Here is a 19,256-nt window from a genome sequence, read left to right on the forward strand (position 1 = left end):
ACCTATTTTTCATTTGGATTTTAGTGAATCTCTAATTTCAGGTCTATCCAAACACCTAGACTAGCTAATTCTCCAAAATAAAACATAGATTAGAAGGTCAAAAGTGCTGTTATTAATGTATGGGTAATAGAAAAATGTCGATTACTCCAAATCCACAACCAAATGCAGGCTATGGCCTTTGGCTTTCCCCTTATCCTTTATTTTAAAGGAAATGTTAATGAGTGTCCTTAGAATAGTAATTAAGAATCTAATTAAAGAAAGTTTTGACATCACTTTTATGGAAAATAAAAAAAAAACTGTCAAAATATTAATTGTTTTTTTTTTCCCATAAAAACTTTCTTTAATTGAATTCTTAACCAGTGTTCTAAGGGCACTCGTTAGCAGGATCCTTATTTTAATATTATTATTATTTTTTTTTTTTTTGCTAGGCAAAAAACAAAGTAAAATAATTTAGAAGAAATTCGTAAATTTTGGGCCACCTTGCACCGAAACCATATTAAAATAATAAGAATAAGAAGATAGTAAAGTACAATTTATTATTCTTAATTATGATATTTTACAATAGGCAGTTTCAAGATTGATAGTAGATTAGTAGTTTAATTCCTATGCTCGCAAGCATTATTCTAAGGCATCAAGCTTAACTACATATATATATATATATATTTGGTCAACCGTCTTTGCCGGCTTAATATATACATAGTTTCTTGTTCATCTCTTAAGGATAAATCTCAATGACAGACTTCATGCCAAATGATGACACAATTTTGTAGTGGCTAAAGCCAGCCTCCAAGAACAGCTTCTCCCATTCTCTCTTGTTTCTCTCTTTTCCAGTAACCAAAGACATCATTAGTGCATCAAAGAGGAGCTTTGTAGTGGTAACATCATGTTCATCCTTCTCTTGATTTATCACTACATCTATGATAATTACCTTTCCTTCTTTACCTTTCTTCGTAATAGCCTCCTTGCAATTTTTCAGTATGTTGACACATTCCTCATCGCTCCAATCATGCAAAATCCACTGCCAAATAGTAACATAACAGTCAAATTAGAGAGATTCAGCCTTCATATCTCTAGCATCTATTAAATTTAGCCAACCTCAAAATAATGTTAAATAATTCTTCAAAATTCTTTCACCTATGGAAGTCTTGAAATTTATCATTTATATTGTTCAGATTACCTACCCAATATCTACTTAATTATCTTTCTAACTGTTTGTAGTTTGTAAACATGTCCGTTATGGAAATTAATAGTCGTTAAAGAGCTTTTTTACATCATATGAATGGTACATATAAGTACAACATCCAAAATAAAAACCCCCTATTATAGGCAATATTAATAGCCAAAATAAACAATTGGATGCAACTTAAAAAAATTCACACCTGCTTTATTGTTTATATTAAATATTATAAATCTAAAAGTGTATATATTATCATATCATAAAATTTTAAAAAACGTGACACTTTGAATATTATTAAATCTAGAAAATAATGTACTAACCATCAAATTTAAGTGAAATTGAGATGTTATTATTTCAAATATTAAATACACATTCGTATGCCACATACCTTGAACAGAATGGCATCAGCAGGAGGGATATACTGAAACATATCGCCACCAACAAATTTTAGATTTTTACTATCTGGCAAGTTGGCAACAACATGGGGGAGGTCAAACACAGTGCATTTCATGTGAGGAAAAGCTTCAGAAATAATCCTTGCAACTGTCCCAGTACCACCTCCAACATCAACCAATGAACCTAAACCCTCAAAAATGGGCTGGTAGTCCTTAACAACCAAGCCCATCAATCGGGAATCGCTCGCCATTCCTTCATTGAAAATGTTATTGTATTCTGGGCTTTGGTTGCAATAATCCCAGAAACCTTTCCCGTGTGCTTTCTCAAAAGGTGTGAGCTCACTCCCCTGAAACCAATCTCCCAAGAACTGCCATGGGCTTACAAGTGCAGGATCAAGCATTGCCAGAACAAATGGTGATAAGCTAGTGGCATTATCTTTAAGGATAAGCCTAGAAGAAGGTGTGAGGGTATAGGCTTCTTCTTCTTTTTCTTTTTCTTGATTTTCATGAACTGTTGTTTTAGCGAAGAAGCCAGAGTGCACCAATAGACGCATAAGCCTGTGCACGCAACTAGTTTTTTTGGGGTGAATATTAAGCTTAGAGACCAACTCTTGGAGAGTAATGGGTTGGCCATGGTTGTAGATTGTATCAGGAATGCCTAGCTGAATTGCACATTTAAGTGACATGGAATCTATGTAGCTAAAAATGTGTTTATACAAATGACATTGAACCTGAAATAACTCACTCACTCCCTCACCATGAATGAGATCCATCTTAGCACGGACCTCCTTAATTCTAAGCTTCTTTTACTTCTACATGAGGTCCAACTGCCTTCTTATATATAGATTGGTTGTTGATTACTGTTGCATTTCAATTTACAGTATGTTGGTGCCATTTCTTTACAGGACAAATAAGAGCTAGATAGAAACGTCATTTTGGGTGGGAATGGGGCTTTCGGAGTTTCGTATGTGTGAGTGAGTGTGTGCAATAATTTTATTACTATTGGTATATGATATGTGACTTCTCACCTAAGTTGTTGCTACAAAAATTATTTTCATGATTATGAAAAGAATAATTCTACCTTCACAAATTTTTTAATAATATTTTTACAAATTATTGTGATGACAAATATTTACATGTTCTTATTTAATCCCACTACTTAAATATCACTTTTTTTTTTTACCAATAACCAATCGCTACATCTAACAAATTTTATTGTATAAAATAATAAAGTTGAACAAATAAAAAATATCTTGCTTCTCATGATCAATTCACTAACTTTGTCTCAATAAAACAAATTAAGACCTTTATACATGTTTCTATGTTTTATTTTTACACCATGCTTTAATTCTCTTAGAGTATATCAAAAGCTATGAACTAGTGAAAAGTTAAGGGCTCGATTGGTACGTATATTTAAACAATAGTTTTTAATTTTTTTTAAAATACATATAGATAAAAAAAAATATATAAAAAAATGTATAATATTATTTAAAAACTGAAAATATATATTTAAACTCGTATACTAAATGGCCTAAAATGTCCATTTCTTTACATGTATTAATTAAAGAGAACCTTCACATGCAGATTCACAAAATTGACTGATTCAAAATTTGAAAGTATATGATTAGACAATTGAACTATGATTGCCGACCATGTTTTTTTTGAGGACACATGGCAGATTCTTGACCATGTTTTTTTTTTTAGGATACACGGCAGATTTTCGACCATGTTAAACACATGTAAGTTCTCTAAAAATCATTTACTTGAATGAGGTCCCAAAAATCAACCCTATTAAAAATATACTTAATGTCTACTTCACATGCAGATTCACAAAATTGACTGATTTAAAAATTTGAAAGTATATGATTAGACGGTTGAACTATGATTGCCGACCATGTTTTTTTTTAGGATACATGGCAGATTCTCAGCCATGTTTTTTTTTTTAGGATACACGGCAGATTGTCGATCATGTTAAACACATGTAAGTTCTCTAAAAATCATTTACTTGAATGAGGTCCCAAAAATCAACACTACTAAAAATATACTTAATGTCTAGTAAACCAAAAACTAAGAAAGTGTAATTGAATTTTATTTTTCAAAATTTGGTAAACATTATAAAATTTATAGGGAACTAATTCCTATATTATTTTTTAAAACAAAAATTAGAACTAGAATTAATCAAATCATGGGTTTTTCAAACAGAAAAAGAAATTTACTCTTTAGACAAAACGAATTACATATGAACCTAAACAAATCTACAGCTAAATTGATTTATTTATTGAAATTAATTTGAAACTAATTTGAAAAAAAATTCATGAGTTGCGAAACATTCCATAGAGATATTTAGGCTCAATTTGGATCCACGTTGCGTTTGATGCGTTTTAAGTTTGCTGCGTTTTCCTTTTCTTTTTTTTTTTTTTCCACGCCTTTTCTCCCAACAAGCGGTACTGTTCATGCACGGTACATGAACATTAACCGTAACTTTTGACCGGTCTTTCGTAAATAGTGCATCCGTGCATTGTTCATAGACCCACAAATTTCATTTTTTATTAATTTTTTCATTAAAAATAGGTCCTACAGTACTATTCACACATTTAAAAATTATTTTGCTACAGTGTTTTCAGTTTTCAGTTTTTAATTTCAGCAAAATAAGTTCTATCCAAACAGACATTATGAAAACGGAAAAGATAACTTTGCTTCGAGTTTCAATTTTCCTATCTACATTTTTTTTTTTTAATGAATAAGAATGGTAGGAGCCTAGGAGGGGCAACTAAAGTCGCTTCTCTAATTGGGTGATTGGCCTATCCACACAGGAAACCAACTTATTAGATTTGTCATACGAAAAACAAAAAGAAAAAGAAAGAATGACGAGTAAAACCCCAAGTCAGTAATAAAGAAGAGTTTTTTTCTCTGGAACTCGTCTACTCAATTACGAGAAACCCAAAAAAACCCCTAGTCAGCAATAATTTTTTCTAACAAAAATAATTTGGTAAAGGGGTAAAAGTAAGAGTAGAACCCTAAGAGAGTAGAATATCATATAAAATTCTAAGTATCGACAATATTTTCCTAAAGGTACCTCATATCCGCAGTAAACGAGTAGAATAGCATATTATAAGTTTAAAACTTTGGAAAAATAATTAGTATTCCTTGAGATACTATTTCCTCTCACATGAATGGTTAATCCTGTTGTATAGGTATATATTAGGATATGTTGTAATAATATTGTTTGAGTTTAGAGAATATTGTTTCATAAAGTGAAAATTCAAGATCTAAATTTTCTAAGTGAAAATTCTGGATTAAATATTTTCGATTGGTCGAAGCTTTGGCTTGATTGATCGAAATGGTATAAAAAAATCCTGGAGCTTCTGCCAAGTTCGATCGCTAGTCGATTCTTGTTCGATTGATCGAAAAGAACATTCAATCAATCGAAAGAACCTCTCGATCGATCGAAACTCGAAATTTGAATTTTCTACAGAATTTTTCTGGTGACTGTTCGGGAAGGTTGAAGAGGTTTCAAGCCTTGTGAATGGTTTTATGAAACATTTTAACTCTCAATACATGCCTTTTGATGAAACATAACCCTATGGGTATAAACAGAGGCTTATGTTCACTTAAAAAATAACTAACTCCACAAAAATAGTAAGTTAGAGAGAAACACAAGAAATCTTGGGTCATTCTCCAAAATTGCTATCTATAGAATTCAACATCTTGATTGTATCCTGGGGACAAATTTGCGATAATCCTTTAGCAACAATAGTGTGGGGGGCAAATATTGTCTAAGGAAAATGATATTGTGCCTCCAAGTTATCTATTTTCTATTTGTCTTTTGTGTTAACCTTGTTCTCCCATTATTACTTTGTATAATATCCCCAACAATCTTAGACAATATTTCCTACAATTGAAGGAACAAGTGACATTTTAGCGTTGAAGATGTTGAATCATGAGTTGGTGAAACTGGATCGCTTTGATGTAACCAAAGTGATCCCTGATTTCCAATAATGGACTATTCCTAAAGTTAATACTATATCCATTTATAGGACTACTTGGATTGAAAATGCTTTTTGTTCTCAGTACAGAGTTAGAACTGTAGAACAAACATATTTTATTTCAAAAACCCATGAAAAATGTTGCATGTTTTCCAAAAGAAATATTAATGATTTTCTTGCTAAAAAATTCAGTTATTTTCATATTGGACTTGTGTAGGTTGTTGTTAAACCTCTTACTAGAAAAGGTATTAATGCTTTTGTGTTAATGTGTTTAAGAGATGCTAGATCTAAAAGATTTTATGATAGCATTCTTGGCATGATTACTGCATCTTTGTATGATGGCCTTGTTTATTTTGACTGTTATCCTGATATTTCTCTTCTTTTAGATGATCCTAATATTGTTAAGGCTTTAACCTTGAATATTTTAACTTTTGGTTATGATATGGATGAGGGTAGCAAGCTTTTTGCTCTTATTTATTGTGTTTATTACATATTGTTGGGTACCAACTCAACCCTCATGCTAGATAAAAGATCCTAATGGTAAAACTATTTTAATTCAATGTTCGTGGAAAGCTTCCATTCTCCCTCATCCACAATGATCAGTGTGGCCTCCCTCAGCTCCCATGCTCTAGCTTGGAGTGGTCTTCATCTTGTTTTCCTCAGGTGGACTCCATCTGAGGGTCTTCCTCAGGTGCCCAGCTCCTTGGTCACAAAAATTCTTTGTATGTATGTATGTATGAATGTATATATGGAAAATGGTTCTTCTATAATCATATCATTTGCCACAATTTGATGATGTTGTCGATTTTAAATGGTAAATAATCACTTTCACATAAACTCATAATTTTCTCTTCAATACTAACAATCAATCATTTCAGAATTTTAGCAAAGATTGTGGAATAAAAATTCTCTAAATTTGTTTTTGGACAAATGAATATATATTTGACTTTCAACTCCTTCTAATTTTGATTTGTTCAAAGGAGTATTAACGCATGTTAAGGCTCCCTTTTTAGGAATTGTGGTTATTGCAAAGTATACATGAAAATTTGTGGCAATGTAGTAACATGGCAATTGGTGAGGGATATTTTCATTTGTTGAGTAGAACGCGTGAACAAACACTTTTATATTCACCAATTTGGGCTCATGTGCAAGGCACGTGCTGCCCTTGAGTTAAAAAATTAAGATATAATTTTTTTTTTTTTTTTAAAGTAGTATGAAATCATATATTTAAATTTAGAATAGTTATTTAACATATGAATATCTATTTATTATGATAATTTCTTAGAAACTATTTACTAAAGGTAGTATCTACTCACAAAAAAATTCCACCATGAATGATAACGAATGTCATCATCTTCCAACAATAAACAAATAATTGTTTTTTTGATAGAAATAAACAACTAAATTTTGATAAAAAAAGTATCATAATATTTATTTTTTTTGCAATAAATAATGACATATGCTACAATTGAAACTCTTCATCAAATTGAATACCTGCAACCATTTACAATGAATATTTTTTTCATTCATACTTCCTTTTTTATTATCTTATTTTACGAGCTTAACTACGATGTTTAACTTACTTAATTTTTAATGAAAACACTTTTAAGCAAGAAAACAAATAAAAAAAGAACAAGATAGCAAAAGACATATGTCATTGAAGTTTTTATTAGATAAAATTATAAATCTAGAAGATTTAAACCTTTAATAAATTAGTTTTCTTTAGGTAACAAATAGAATACCATAAATCACCATTTTAACTTTCTAAGTATAACTAACACATAAATTAAAATACACAAATAAAATTTTTTGGACATCAAAATTTAGTGAGGTATTTTAGATATTGCACCAAATTTGCTAAATAGTAACTTTTTAGGGAAATTTTAGGTGAATAGCATGTGTTTGAAGTTATTTAGTTACGTAGACTATTTTTGGAACTCGAGTTTAGCAAACTTGAGTTCGAACTCAAAATTGAGTTTCACAAACTCGAGGTCCAACTAGTATAGGTTTGACGTGGAGTAAAAAAAAAAAAAAAAAAAACCACGTGGAACTCGAGTTTACTAAACTTGAGTTCTAGACTGTAAAAATTAATTGACAAAATACTAACACACTGTTTCTTTGCATGCTTTGTTTTCTTTTCGGTCAAAGTCAGTGTTTCAAATTTCAAAAAGGTTAGGCTTTAGTCACTTGCTTTTTGAAAAATGAAACCAAATGCAGACTAAATTCAATCCAGTGCTTCAAATTTCAAATAGGTTTGACTTCTTTTTGTTGGAACTTGAAAGTGAGAAGCGGTGGACGCTTCATAAGAGGAGTGAAAAAGAAGGACTTGGAAATCAAGTTTAGTAAACTCGAGTTCCACCTTTTTAAAAAAAAAAAATCCACGTCAGACAATGTATTTTTAAATGGGCTTCTTCAAGAAGATGTATTTTTAAATGGGCTTCTCTAAACCTGACATTCATTCAGAACGCCATGTTATCCTATCGGACTTCTCCAATACTACTCTTCTGACTATCATATACAGGCGGGGTTAGGAATCTCTTTATGAGATACCTGTGAGTTGTCCCTCCGTGATCATACAGGAGTTTTACTCCAATATACACAGTTTTGATTATTCTATACCTTATTTCATCACTTTTGTTCGAGATACTTGTATAGTAGTTACTCCAGAGGTTATCTCCGCTGTGCTACATGTTCCGAGGCAATCACATACTAATTACCTCGAATGTCCTCGTCTACAGACTGTGTCCAAAGATGAACTCTTGTCTCTCTTTTATGAGACACTTCATCATGGGGTGACCGTCAAAACACCTTATGCTCAGGCTTTGCAAAAGGTCTGAGGTTCCTAAATATGGTGATGACATTTGTTCTACATCCCTTGTCTCACTATAATTCTATTACTGAGCCTCGTGCTCTCTTTTTGTTGTCCCTCATCGAGGACCTTACTATTGACTTTCCTTTTCACTTCATACACTCCCTTATAGTTATAAGGATACAACGACCCGTGATAAAGCTTATCTTTCCTTTTTCTATCACGAGGATCATTCACCACTCCTCTGTCTCTTGTCCCGAGTTTGGTCACTTCACCGTTATGGGTGACATCAGCACGGGGTCCATTAGATGGAGCGAGGCCTAGCTTTGACTGAAGCGGCCACAGACTGAGACGACGAGTCCTTTGACCCATTCCACTCCATCCACCTCCACTCCTTCTTCTTCTTCCATGGGTGGTGTGACGCTTGAGGCTATCATGGTGCAACTTCAACGCTTGGATGCTCGCCTTGACACTCTCACTGATGATATGAGTCAGGTGACCACCCGTGTGGGTCATATTGCACGACGTTAGGCTTGCCTTGGTGGCCCCGTTGCTTCTCCCGCTCTATTTCCATAAGCTTTAGAGGACGAGGATGATGATGATGGCTTCGGTGATGATGATGATGATGAGGATGAGGGTGCGAGCTCTTCCAGTGATAAGGAGATAACTGTTTCTCAGTGACTTTCCCTTTGTCATTTATGACAAAAAGAGGAAGTAGTTTTAAGTATGAGAGTAGTCATGTACTTAGGGGGAAAGTTAGTGTATTGCACGACGTCAGGCTTGCCTTGGTGGCTTCATTGCTTCTCCCGCTTTATTTCCATAAGCTTTAGAGGACAAGGATGATGATGATGGCTCCGGTGATGATGATGAAGATGAGGATGAGGATGAGGATGAGGATGCAAGCTCTTCCAGTGATGAGGAGATGACTGTTTCTTAGTGACTTGCCCTTTGTCATTTGTGACAAAAAGGGGGAGTAGTTTTGAGTATGAGTAGTCACGTACTTAGGGAGAGATTTAGCATAGGACCTTTTTGTTAAGGGGAGTGTTTTTATTTTATGAAGGATGTAGTGAGGATTTATGTATCTTTTCTTTTCTTTCTCTTTTAGATAAATTATCTTTTTATGTACATCGGTCTTGTGACCACTTAGTGATAGCAAACCTTGTATTTATCCTTGATATATATATATATGTGTGTGTGTGTGTGTGTGTGTGTGTGTGTGTGTGTGTGTGTGTGTGTGTGTATATATTATGATGTTTTTATCACATTTCACCTATCTTCATGTGTTGTTTCTTTTCTCTCTCTATACACATGTTTCTTATTTATTGTATGCAATCTTTTATTTTTGTTTCACACTAAGATGCCTTGATGAGTTTTGTCTAAAGTGTTTCAGAAAGATAGGTTGTCAAAATCTATCATGCCATGAACTCTCTTCTTGCAAAGTTTTTCAAGAGTTTGTGTTAAAATTAGATTTTAATATATTCAACAAATGATTATGAGTTGAGTGATTTATGACTTCTCTCATATTTCATTTGTTTGTTATGGTTTTGTCATGGATTGCCAAATGGGGAGATTGTTAGGATATATGTGTAACTTGTTGTGAACATATGTCATTTAGAATTGGCTAATCCTTTGACAATACATACTTTACTTGTAATTGGGTAGATCTAGGATGTGTTAATACTTCAAGGAATAAGAGTTCAAGTTCAAGTATTGAAAACTTGCAAATCTGTCTAAGAATCAAGTGAAGAAGTGTTATTTATTAAAGCTCGACAAATAGCTCGACAAATGTATCTATCGAGATTTAATATGTGAATCTCGATAGATAGCTCGATAGCTGTATCTATCGAGAATTACGAAATTCAGATTTCCAGATCTGTTTTTCACGCATATCCAAGTTATTTATGTAGGGTTTCTTTTCTCACAACTCTAGACATATATAAGGATTATTTTAAGGGTTGTCTCACTTGATGAAAATGTTTTATTGATGCATATTGTGACCGGAGACAATTTGCCCTAGTTCATCTTTCTCTTGAAGAAGCTACTGCATTTGTACGCCGTAGGTTTTTGTAATCAAGGAGCTTCTTGATCTTTATCACGTGGATGAACTGAAGAAATTTGCAGCCAACATCCTTCTCAAGTTGGTGTGTTAGTTACGTACTGGGATCCGTGCATCAATTGGTTAGTCATGTACTTGGAGCCATGCATTAAAAGGAGAGATTGTCACTACATTACAAGTCCAATTGTGTATTGGGGTAAGGGTTCAACTGTAGGTTAGTATAAGGTATTGAGATTTCTTTATTTGTAACCGCTTGTTTTGAAAATAGTGGATTCTCGGGAATTGTGACTTTAAATTCACTCGGTGAGGTTTTGCCTCGGGGGTTTTCCCCATTCGTAAACAAATCACCCATGTCAAATTTAATTTCCATTGCATTTAGTTATTTGGTGATTTGTTTGTGCTACCACATGTATTGCATGTTAATTAACTGAATTAATTCACTTGGCTAATTAATTGGTTAATTTACCCAAGGGGTCAATACATTCTTGGCCTATCATTTTTAAATATGATTGATGTGAAAAAATGTGGAGTTGCGTGGCAAGTTTTAAGAAAGTAAAAAAAGTCAAATATTGGTCAAAATTTTCGATTTTATAGAATATATAAATAAATAAGTATTAAGATATAACCAAAAATCCTCAACTTGGTAAAAATTTGTTAATTTTTTTCTAACAAAAAAGTTTAGGTATCGGGGTAAAACCGTAAGAGAGTATGAAAGTTCAAATATGTGTATAAACATCCTTGAACTTTTAGACCTCCAATTTACAAATTAATCAATTCAAGCTTTATGTCAAACAACTAGTGTGCGGAAAATGAACACAAGCTATAATATAGAATTGGATAAACTATCTAAGCCAAATTAAAATCACAACCCACAGCAGATAATAAAAGGCAAAGATAAAAGGGAAGGAAGATGCAAACACAAAGACAACACGCGATGTGTATCGAAGAAGAAACCGAAGCCTTCGACGTAAAACCTCTCCGCCGCCCTCCAAGTGGTAAACAATCCACTAGAAAATGTAGTTGGGATATATGGACAGTAATAAACCCTCCAAGCCTAATCTACCCAGTGCACCTAAGCCCTCCAAGCTTCTTGCTCCAACGAGGTTGCGCCGAACCTTTTTCTTTTCTAGCTTCCTGGATTCCGCTACTAGACCATAGCATCAACCAATGTAAATTGGTTCCTTCCTAACTGCTTCCCAAAAAACCAATCAGCCCTCTCACAGTGATGAATATGGTGAGAACAAGGTTTTGGTAAAATACTTCTCAAGGATTTGACAATGGAAAAGAAGAGAGTTGAGAAATTTGAAGAGACTCTAATGTATAGATTGTAGGTGAATCAATCTTGTTTTACTCTAGGGTTTCTCTCTCAAAATTCTCTCTGGAAGCTCTCTTTCATTTGTGGGTATAATGGGTATTTATACTGAGGTGAGAGGAGAATGTGAAACGTCAGGTTTTTCAAAACAGGGGTGGCTTGCGGCTTAGCCTCGCAACTTGACTGAGTCGCGAGATTCAGTCGCGAGATAACCGTATGGCTAGTTGTCCTGTTTTGTCTTGTAGTGCTCCAGCTAGCATGACTGTTCACCTTCTGGCATGCTTGGCACGTGTGCTGCGTCTGGCGGCTTGCAGCCGCGAGCCACCTACGAGTCTTTGTTTTCTTGCACACTCTTGAGCAATCAACACTCTATCTCACTCACTACCCTTACAACAAAACCCACCTAAATACAGGGTTACTAAATGCTGAAATACAAGAAAATTTGGCACGGAATAAAGCCAATAAGATGGTTGATTAAATTCAACCTTACAGAGTAAAATAGCATATACAATTATGAGAATCCATAATGTTTTTTTCCTAGTCATACTCATCCACCTGTCACATCCGTGGAAAAAAAAAAGTGGATTACCCTAGCTAGGGTAAGACTTTGTGTGATCTTTAGTTCATGGTCGAGTAGGGAACACGAACACAATTCAATATTATTGAAGTTGAAAGTTGAATCAGCAACATTAACACACAATAATTATTTTTCTTTCAACAGTCTTTGCAAGCATAAAAATACAAGTTAAGAAGGAATTCCTAAATTTTGGGCCACTAAAATCATATTAAAATAAGAAGAAGATACTAAAGCACAATTGATTATGATTTTATGGGTGCATTTTCCACATTTATATCATGTGGTCTAGGAAGTCTCAACCAGAGAAACTGTTACCCCCCATGCCACCTTCCCCTGATTTTTTGTCTATTAGTATTTTGGTGATACTGAGAGTCGGGAGTAAGAGCACTAGCAATAGTGGTGCTAAATATCTATATTGCTATTTTTAGCACCATTTAGCACCACTAATACTTAAAATACATGCTACAATAATGGTGCTATAGCTAAATTTTTTTTATTAAACTCTCTCTCTTCTCTCATTAAAAAAATATTTTGTAAGGTCGAATTTATCCAATCATTAGTTGGCTTTATTTCGTGCCAAATTTCCTTGTAATTCAGCATTTAGAAACCCTGTATTTAGGTGGGAATCATGTAAGGGTAGTGTGTGAGAGAGTGTGAAGAAAAGCTCAAGAGTGTGCACTTAAAAAGAGCCTTGCAACTGGATCTCGTAACTGGCTCGCGACTTGCGAGTCGCCAAAAGTGGCACATGTGTGAAGCATGCAGAGGAGTTGAAGGGTCAAGCCAACTGTTGCACTATAGGACAAAATTTCTAGTCTGGCCAGGCAATTAGCTTGTGACTCAAACTCACAACTTGTTCCAGTTGCGAGCTCGAGTCGCAAAAAACACCCTGTTTGGTTGTAACTGACTCTTCACATTCCATACACACCTTACTATAAATACCTTTATATCTACAAAATGTAGAGAGCTTCCAAAGAGAATTTTGAGAGAAAAACCCTAGAGAAAAACAAGATTGACTCATCCATAATCTTTATCCTTTGATTCTCCAAATTTCTCTACTCTCACCCTCTCCATTGTTACATCCTTGAGAGGTACATTAGTCAAATCCTTATCTCACCATACCATATCTGTAAGGAGGCATTTTGGTACTTGGGAAGCAATTTGGAAGGGACCAATTCATTTTGGTTGATGCAATGGGCGATTGCGGGATCCGGTAATTTAGAGAAGACAAGGTTCGGCGTAACCCTGTTGGAGCAAGAAACTTGGAGGGCTTAGGTGCACTGGGTAGATTAGGCTTGGAGGGTCTTCTGCTATTCATGTATCCTAACTTTATTCTCTAGTGGATTATTGACCGCTTGGAGGGCGGCGGAGAGGTTTTTCACCATGGAGGGCAGCGGAGTGGTTTTTCACCAAGGACTTAGGTTTCCTCTTCAATAACACATCGCTGTGTTGTCTATGTGTTTACACTCTCTTTCCTTAATCTTTTCCTTTTAATTACTGCTGTGGTTGTGATTAATTTCGGTTTAGATTCTCTTACCAATTCTGATTTAGCTTATTTTCATATTCCGCACATACATTTTTTGATTATAAGCTTGTGTAGGTATTTTGTAAATTAGGGGTCTTAACGTTCATACATTTTCTTTCTTTTCTCTCTCTCTCTCTAGCTTCACTTCTTTCTTCCTTTTTTCCTTCTCATTTTTTTCTCTCTCCCTCATCGCCGAGACCCATCTCGCCCAGTCCTCCACGCCGCCGACCCACCTTCCCACTCCGATCCCCCTAATCTAATCCTCACCATCCATGACTCCCTCTCTCACAATAACAACAACAACAATAGAGAGAGTTCTATAAATCACATTCATCAAAACTCTCACTACAACAACGACAATGGCAACGGCAATGGCAACAGTATTATTGTTAGTAGTAGAGAAAAACCATATGAGTTTCTAGGGTCTAAGGGTCTGGAGGTATGTGGGTCATCCACAGTTGACCCATTCTTCAACAAGACAGGTTGGATCGAAGGGCTATACGAATGGTTGAAGTTGGCGGTTTATTTACCTATTGCGGCAGTTAGGCTCGTCCTTTTTGGGGTTTGCTTGTTGATTGGTTTTGTGGCCACCAATGTAACTCTTAATGGTTTGAAAGATAAGCAAAGTCCTATGCTCGTTTGGAGGTCTAGAATCATGTGGATCACTAGACTTTTAGCCAGATGTATTCTCTTCTCTTTTGGGTATGTCATTTTTGGTTTTTTAGCTCTTTTTTGTTGTTTGGTTGATGAGAAATTGAAGGGAAATACAAGAAAGTTATTTATTTATTTTTTTTTGGTGGTGGTTTGTGTGGTAGTTTTTGGCTAATTTGGATTTTTGGCAGTGGTTGTGGGTGGCTTTTGTTGGCTTGCTAGTTGTTGTTGGGTGGTTGTTCTTGGTTGGCAGTGGTTGTGGATTGTGCCATTGATTGGTTTGTGGTGTTTTTTTGGTAGTGGGATGTATTATTTTATTATAGTAGATATATTATTTTATTGTGATGTTTATATTATTTTATTGTGTTGAAAGCTAAAATAGATCCATTACTGCTGGATGTTTTGTAAAATAGATAAAATAGCTTTTTGTGGTGCCATATAGTTAAAAAAAAAAAATAGCTCCACTATTGTGGATGCTCTAATAGTTATAGACTTGTAGATGAATTGTTTCCTTGTTTATAGGCTTATATCGAGCAAGTAGGGTGCTATTATGCTTGTATTCAGGTAGGAAAGTTACTCTAATCATCCTCTTCTACCCATTTTTTCAAGGAAAAAAAGAAGAAGAGAAACTGTTACTCATGAATTTAAGGAAGTTTGTGGGTAATTTGGATATATATTTTTTTTAAAGTTCAAAAGAAATATTGATATTCATGGAAGCGTTAGGGGGTTACTTTCAAAATTTTATAGTGGAAGGGTAATTTTGTAAAATCTAAAAAGTGGAGGGACGACGCGTTTTTTTGGGTGCCGCCCATAGAGTTATTTGTTGCTATTGACTAATAGTGTTTATGATGTTCACTTAACGGTGTTTTATTGGTAAATTCTAGTTAGCTAGTAAAATATTTTCTCGTCCAACATGTGTTTTGGGATGATAAAGAACAATTATCATATAGTAAATGACATAAATTGAAAATCTATTGTATCTAAAAAAAAAAGAAAAAAAAAAAGAGTATTCACATCAGTCCGGCCAAATTTTTCCATCTATTTTACACTACAAACCTACTTTTTCTATTTTACACTACCATATTTCCAAAACATCTACATCAGTTTATCTATTTTATAAATCTATTCTACTTAAATAATATTATTTATTCTTTTTTTAATTATTATTTATTAATACCTATCTATTATTATTATTTTAACTTCCCACTCTTTTTTTCAGCTCTCTCACCCGATTCTCTCTTTCCCTCACTTTCTCCCTCACAACTGCCTCACCTAGCCCGCCGTCGCCACTGATCTAGCTCATCGCTGTCGCCACCTCAGCCCTTTGCCGATTCGGCCTCCCTCTCACTTTCGCCCTCCGTCTCTCCTTTGCCCCTCCCTCTCTCCTCCACCATTGACCTTTAGCCTCCCACCCCCAACTGACGATAGCAATGGAAAACCTGACAGCAGCAGATCGGGCGTCATATTTGGCTTCGTTGGGCTTTTCACTTGAGTTTTCCATTGAGTATGGTTTGGGTTGGGTTTTTCAGTGGGTTTGGACTATTTTTGGGTTAGGTTTCCCGGTGAGGTTTGATTGATTTTTAGTCGGGTTTTCCAATGAGTTTGTCTTGATTTTGAGTTGGGTTTTCTAATTGCTTTTCCATTGATTTTGGGTTAATTTTCTGTGCTAGGTTGCAGTGTTTGGTGGTGGTGCTGGGTTTGGTGGTTAGGTGGATATTTTCTTCTTCCTTCTTCTTATATAGCGGCGCTGGGGTGTTGTAGACATTGGGGAAGCTATTGGTTGTTGTAGACGTAGAGGAGAGAGAAAAAAAGAATAAAAAAAAAATCATTTGCACATGAACAATAACCATACATATATGCATGGTTACTGTTCATTTGCAAAGCAGTTGTGTATATTTGCATATTTTTACAAGTACTGATGTTAGTGTTTTTTGTATTTTGCACATTTTTGCAACCACTGATGTGGGTGCTCTTAGGATACAAAAAATGGGGCCGGGTTGATTTGATTGGCTGAGGCTAATTTATAATGGGTCAAGCCAGGCAAATTGGGTTGGATTTTGGGTTTATTTGGGTAAGAGATTGGCTTGGATTGTGTGAATCGGATTGACTTGGGCATTTGCAGATTATGTTTGGGTATATCTATATTGGGTTTTGGCCTTTTTTATTGAGCTTGGGCTTTGGACTAGGTGGACCTATTAAGTGAACTAGGTTGGGCCTAAATACATAAACAGGTGTTACCTGAGTTGGGTCCAGGGGAATTGGCCTGATTTTACATAAATAGGGGTTCCTTTGGATATAGCTTATTTTGCAGAAAATTGAAAATACTGTAGCAAAATAATTTTTAAATATGTGAATAGTACCGTGGGACCCATTTTTAATATTTTTTTGAATAAAGTGGTGGTGGGTCCCGTGAACAATTTTTAATTTAGTGTTCAACAGTGCACTTTGTCGAGTAAAAGCTGAAACGCCTATAAAAAAAAAAAAAAAAAGGGCAAAACATCGGATCCAAACGCATACTCTATATATATATATATATATATATATATATTTTTTTTTTTTTGGCTAGGCGGAAAACAAGGTAAAATAATGTAGAAGAAATTCCTAAATTTTGGGTCACCTTGCACCCAAACCATATTAAAATAATAAGAAGATACTAAAGCACAATTTATTATGCTTAATTATGATATCTTACAATAAGCAGTTTCAAGATTGATAGTAGTTTAATTCCTATGCTGGCAAGCATTATTCTATATATATATATAATTTGGTGTCAACAGGCTTTGCCGGCTTAATATACATAGGTACTTGTTCATCTCTTAAGGATAAATCTCAATGACGGACTTCGTGCCTAATGATGACACAATTTTGTAGTAGCTAAAGCCAGCCTCCAAGAACAGCTTCTCCCATTCTTTCTTGTTTCTCTCTTTTCCAGTAGCCAAAGCCATCATTAGTGCATCAAAGAGGAGCTTTGTAGTGGTAACATCATGTTCATCCTTCTCTTGATTTATCACTACATCTATGATAATTACCTTTCCTTCCTTACCTTTGCTCGTAATAGCCTCCTTGCAATTTTTCAGTATTTTGACACATTCCTCATCGCTCCAATCATGCAAAATCCACTGCCAAATTGTAATATAACAATCAAATTTGAGTGCCTCATACCTCTTGCATCTTGTAAATTTAGCCAACCTCAAAATAATGATAAATAATTCTTCTAAATTCTTTCACCTATGGAAGTCTTGAAATTTATCATCTATATATTGTTCAGATTTACCTACCTAATATCTACTTAATTATATTTCTACTATTTATAAACATGTTATGGAAAGTAATTGTGGTTGAGGAGCTTTTTTACATCATATGAATGGTACATCCAAGTACAACATCCACGCACACAAGAAGAAAAATTCTTATTACCACCTCCGAGCCAAGAAACAAAAAGGCCCTATTATAGCCAATATAAATGGCCAAAATAAACAATTGGACGCAACTTAAAAAAACGCACATCAATTCATTGTTTACATTAAATTTTACAAGTCTAAAAGTGTGTATCATAAAATTTTAAAAAATGTGAAACTTTTAACACTATTAAATCTAGAAAATACAGTACTAACCATCAAATAAACTCTGAAATTTAAGTGAAATTGAGATGATACTATTTCAAATATTAAAGACACATTAGTGTGTCACATATCTTGAACAGAACGGCATCTGCAGGAGGGATATACTGAAACATATCGCCACCAACAAATTTCAGATTTTTGCTATCTGGCAAGTTGGCAACAACATGTGGGAGATCAAGCACAGTGCATTTCATGTGAGGAAATGCCTCAGAAATAATCCTTGCCACTGTCCCAGTACCACGTCCAACATCAACCAATGAACCTAAACCCTCAAAAATGGGCTTGTAGTCCTTAACAACCAAGTTCATCAGTCGGGAATCACTGGCCATTCCTTCATTGAAAATGTTACTGTATTCTGGGTTTTGGTTGCAATAGTCCTAGGCACCTTTCCCGTGTGCTTTCTCAAAAGATGTGAGCTCACTCCCCCGAAACCAATCTCCCAAGAACTGCCATGGGCTTACAAGTGCAGGATCAAGCATTGCCAGAACAAATGGTGATAAGCTAGTGACATTATCTTTGAGGATAAGCCTGGAAGAAGGTGTAAGAGTATAGGCTTCTTCTTCTTTTTCTTTTTCTTGATTTTCATGAACTATTGTTTTAGCGAAGAAGCCAGAGTGCACCAATAGACGCATAAGCCTGTGCAAGCAGCTAGTTTTTTTGGGGTGAATATGAAGCTTAGAGACCAACTCTTGGAGAGTAATGGGTTGGCCATGGTTGTGGATTGTGTCAGGAATGCCTAGCTGAATTGCACATTTAAGTGACATGGAATCTATGTAGCTAAAAATGTGTTTATACAAATGACATTGAACCTGAAATAACTCATTCACTCCCTCACCATGAATGAGATCCATCTTAGTGTTGACCTCCTTAATTCTAAGCTTCTTTTACTTCTACATGAGGTCCAACCGCCTTCTTATATATAGATTGGTTGTAGATTACTGCTGCATTTCAATGTACAGTACGTTGGTGCCCAATTCATTACAGGACAAATGAGAGTTAGATAGAAACGTCATTTTGGGTGGGAGTGGGGCTTTCCCAGTTTCGTATGTGTGAGTGTGAGTGACTGTGAGCGTGTGCAATAATTGTGTTGCTGTTGATATATGATATGTAACTTCTCACCTAAGTTGTTGCTACAGAAATTATTTTCA

At 34.8% G+C, this 19,256-nt stretch overlaps 1 protein-coding gene and 1 pseudogene across 2 annotated transcripts; both read right to left on the reverse strand.

Annotated features, from left to right (window-relative positions):
- Window positions 1–522: 522 nt before the first annotated feature.
- LOC115979149 (trans-resveratrol di-O-methyltransferase-like) lies at window positions 523–18,974 on the reverse strand. Of its 2 annotated transcripts, XM_031101115.1 has the most exons (3): window positions 18,680–18,974; window positions 1,566–2,071; window positions 523–1,018 (listed from the first exon to the last, which is right to left on the reverse strand). In XM_031101115.1, the coding sequence occupies exons 1-3, from the start codon at window positions 18,957–18,959 to the stop codon at window positions 716–718; spliced, it is 1,089 nt and encodes a 362-aa protein (XP_030956975.1). In that variant the 5' UTR covers window positions 18,960–18,974; the 3' UTR covers window positions 523–715. The 2 variants fall into 2 exon arrangements, with proteins under 2 accessions (XP_030956975.1, XP_030956976.1); XM_031101116.1 differs by lacking the exon at window positions 18,680–18,974 and having other exon boundaries at window positions 1,566–2,366.
- On the reverse strand, window positions 17,254–18,662 carry LOC115979150 (annotated as a pseudogene).
- Window positions 18,975–19,256: the final 282 nt, after the last annotated feature.

The sequence above is a fragment of the Quercus lobata genome, chromosome 3, assembly GCF_001633185.2.
Source record: "Quercus lobata isolate SW786 chromosome 3, ValleyOak3.0 Primary Assembly, whole genome shotgun sequence".
Taxonomy (NCBI): Eukaryota; Viridiplantae; Streptophyta; class Magnoliopsida; order Fagales; family Fagaceae; genus Quercus; species Quercus lobata.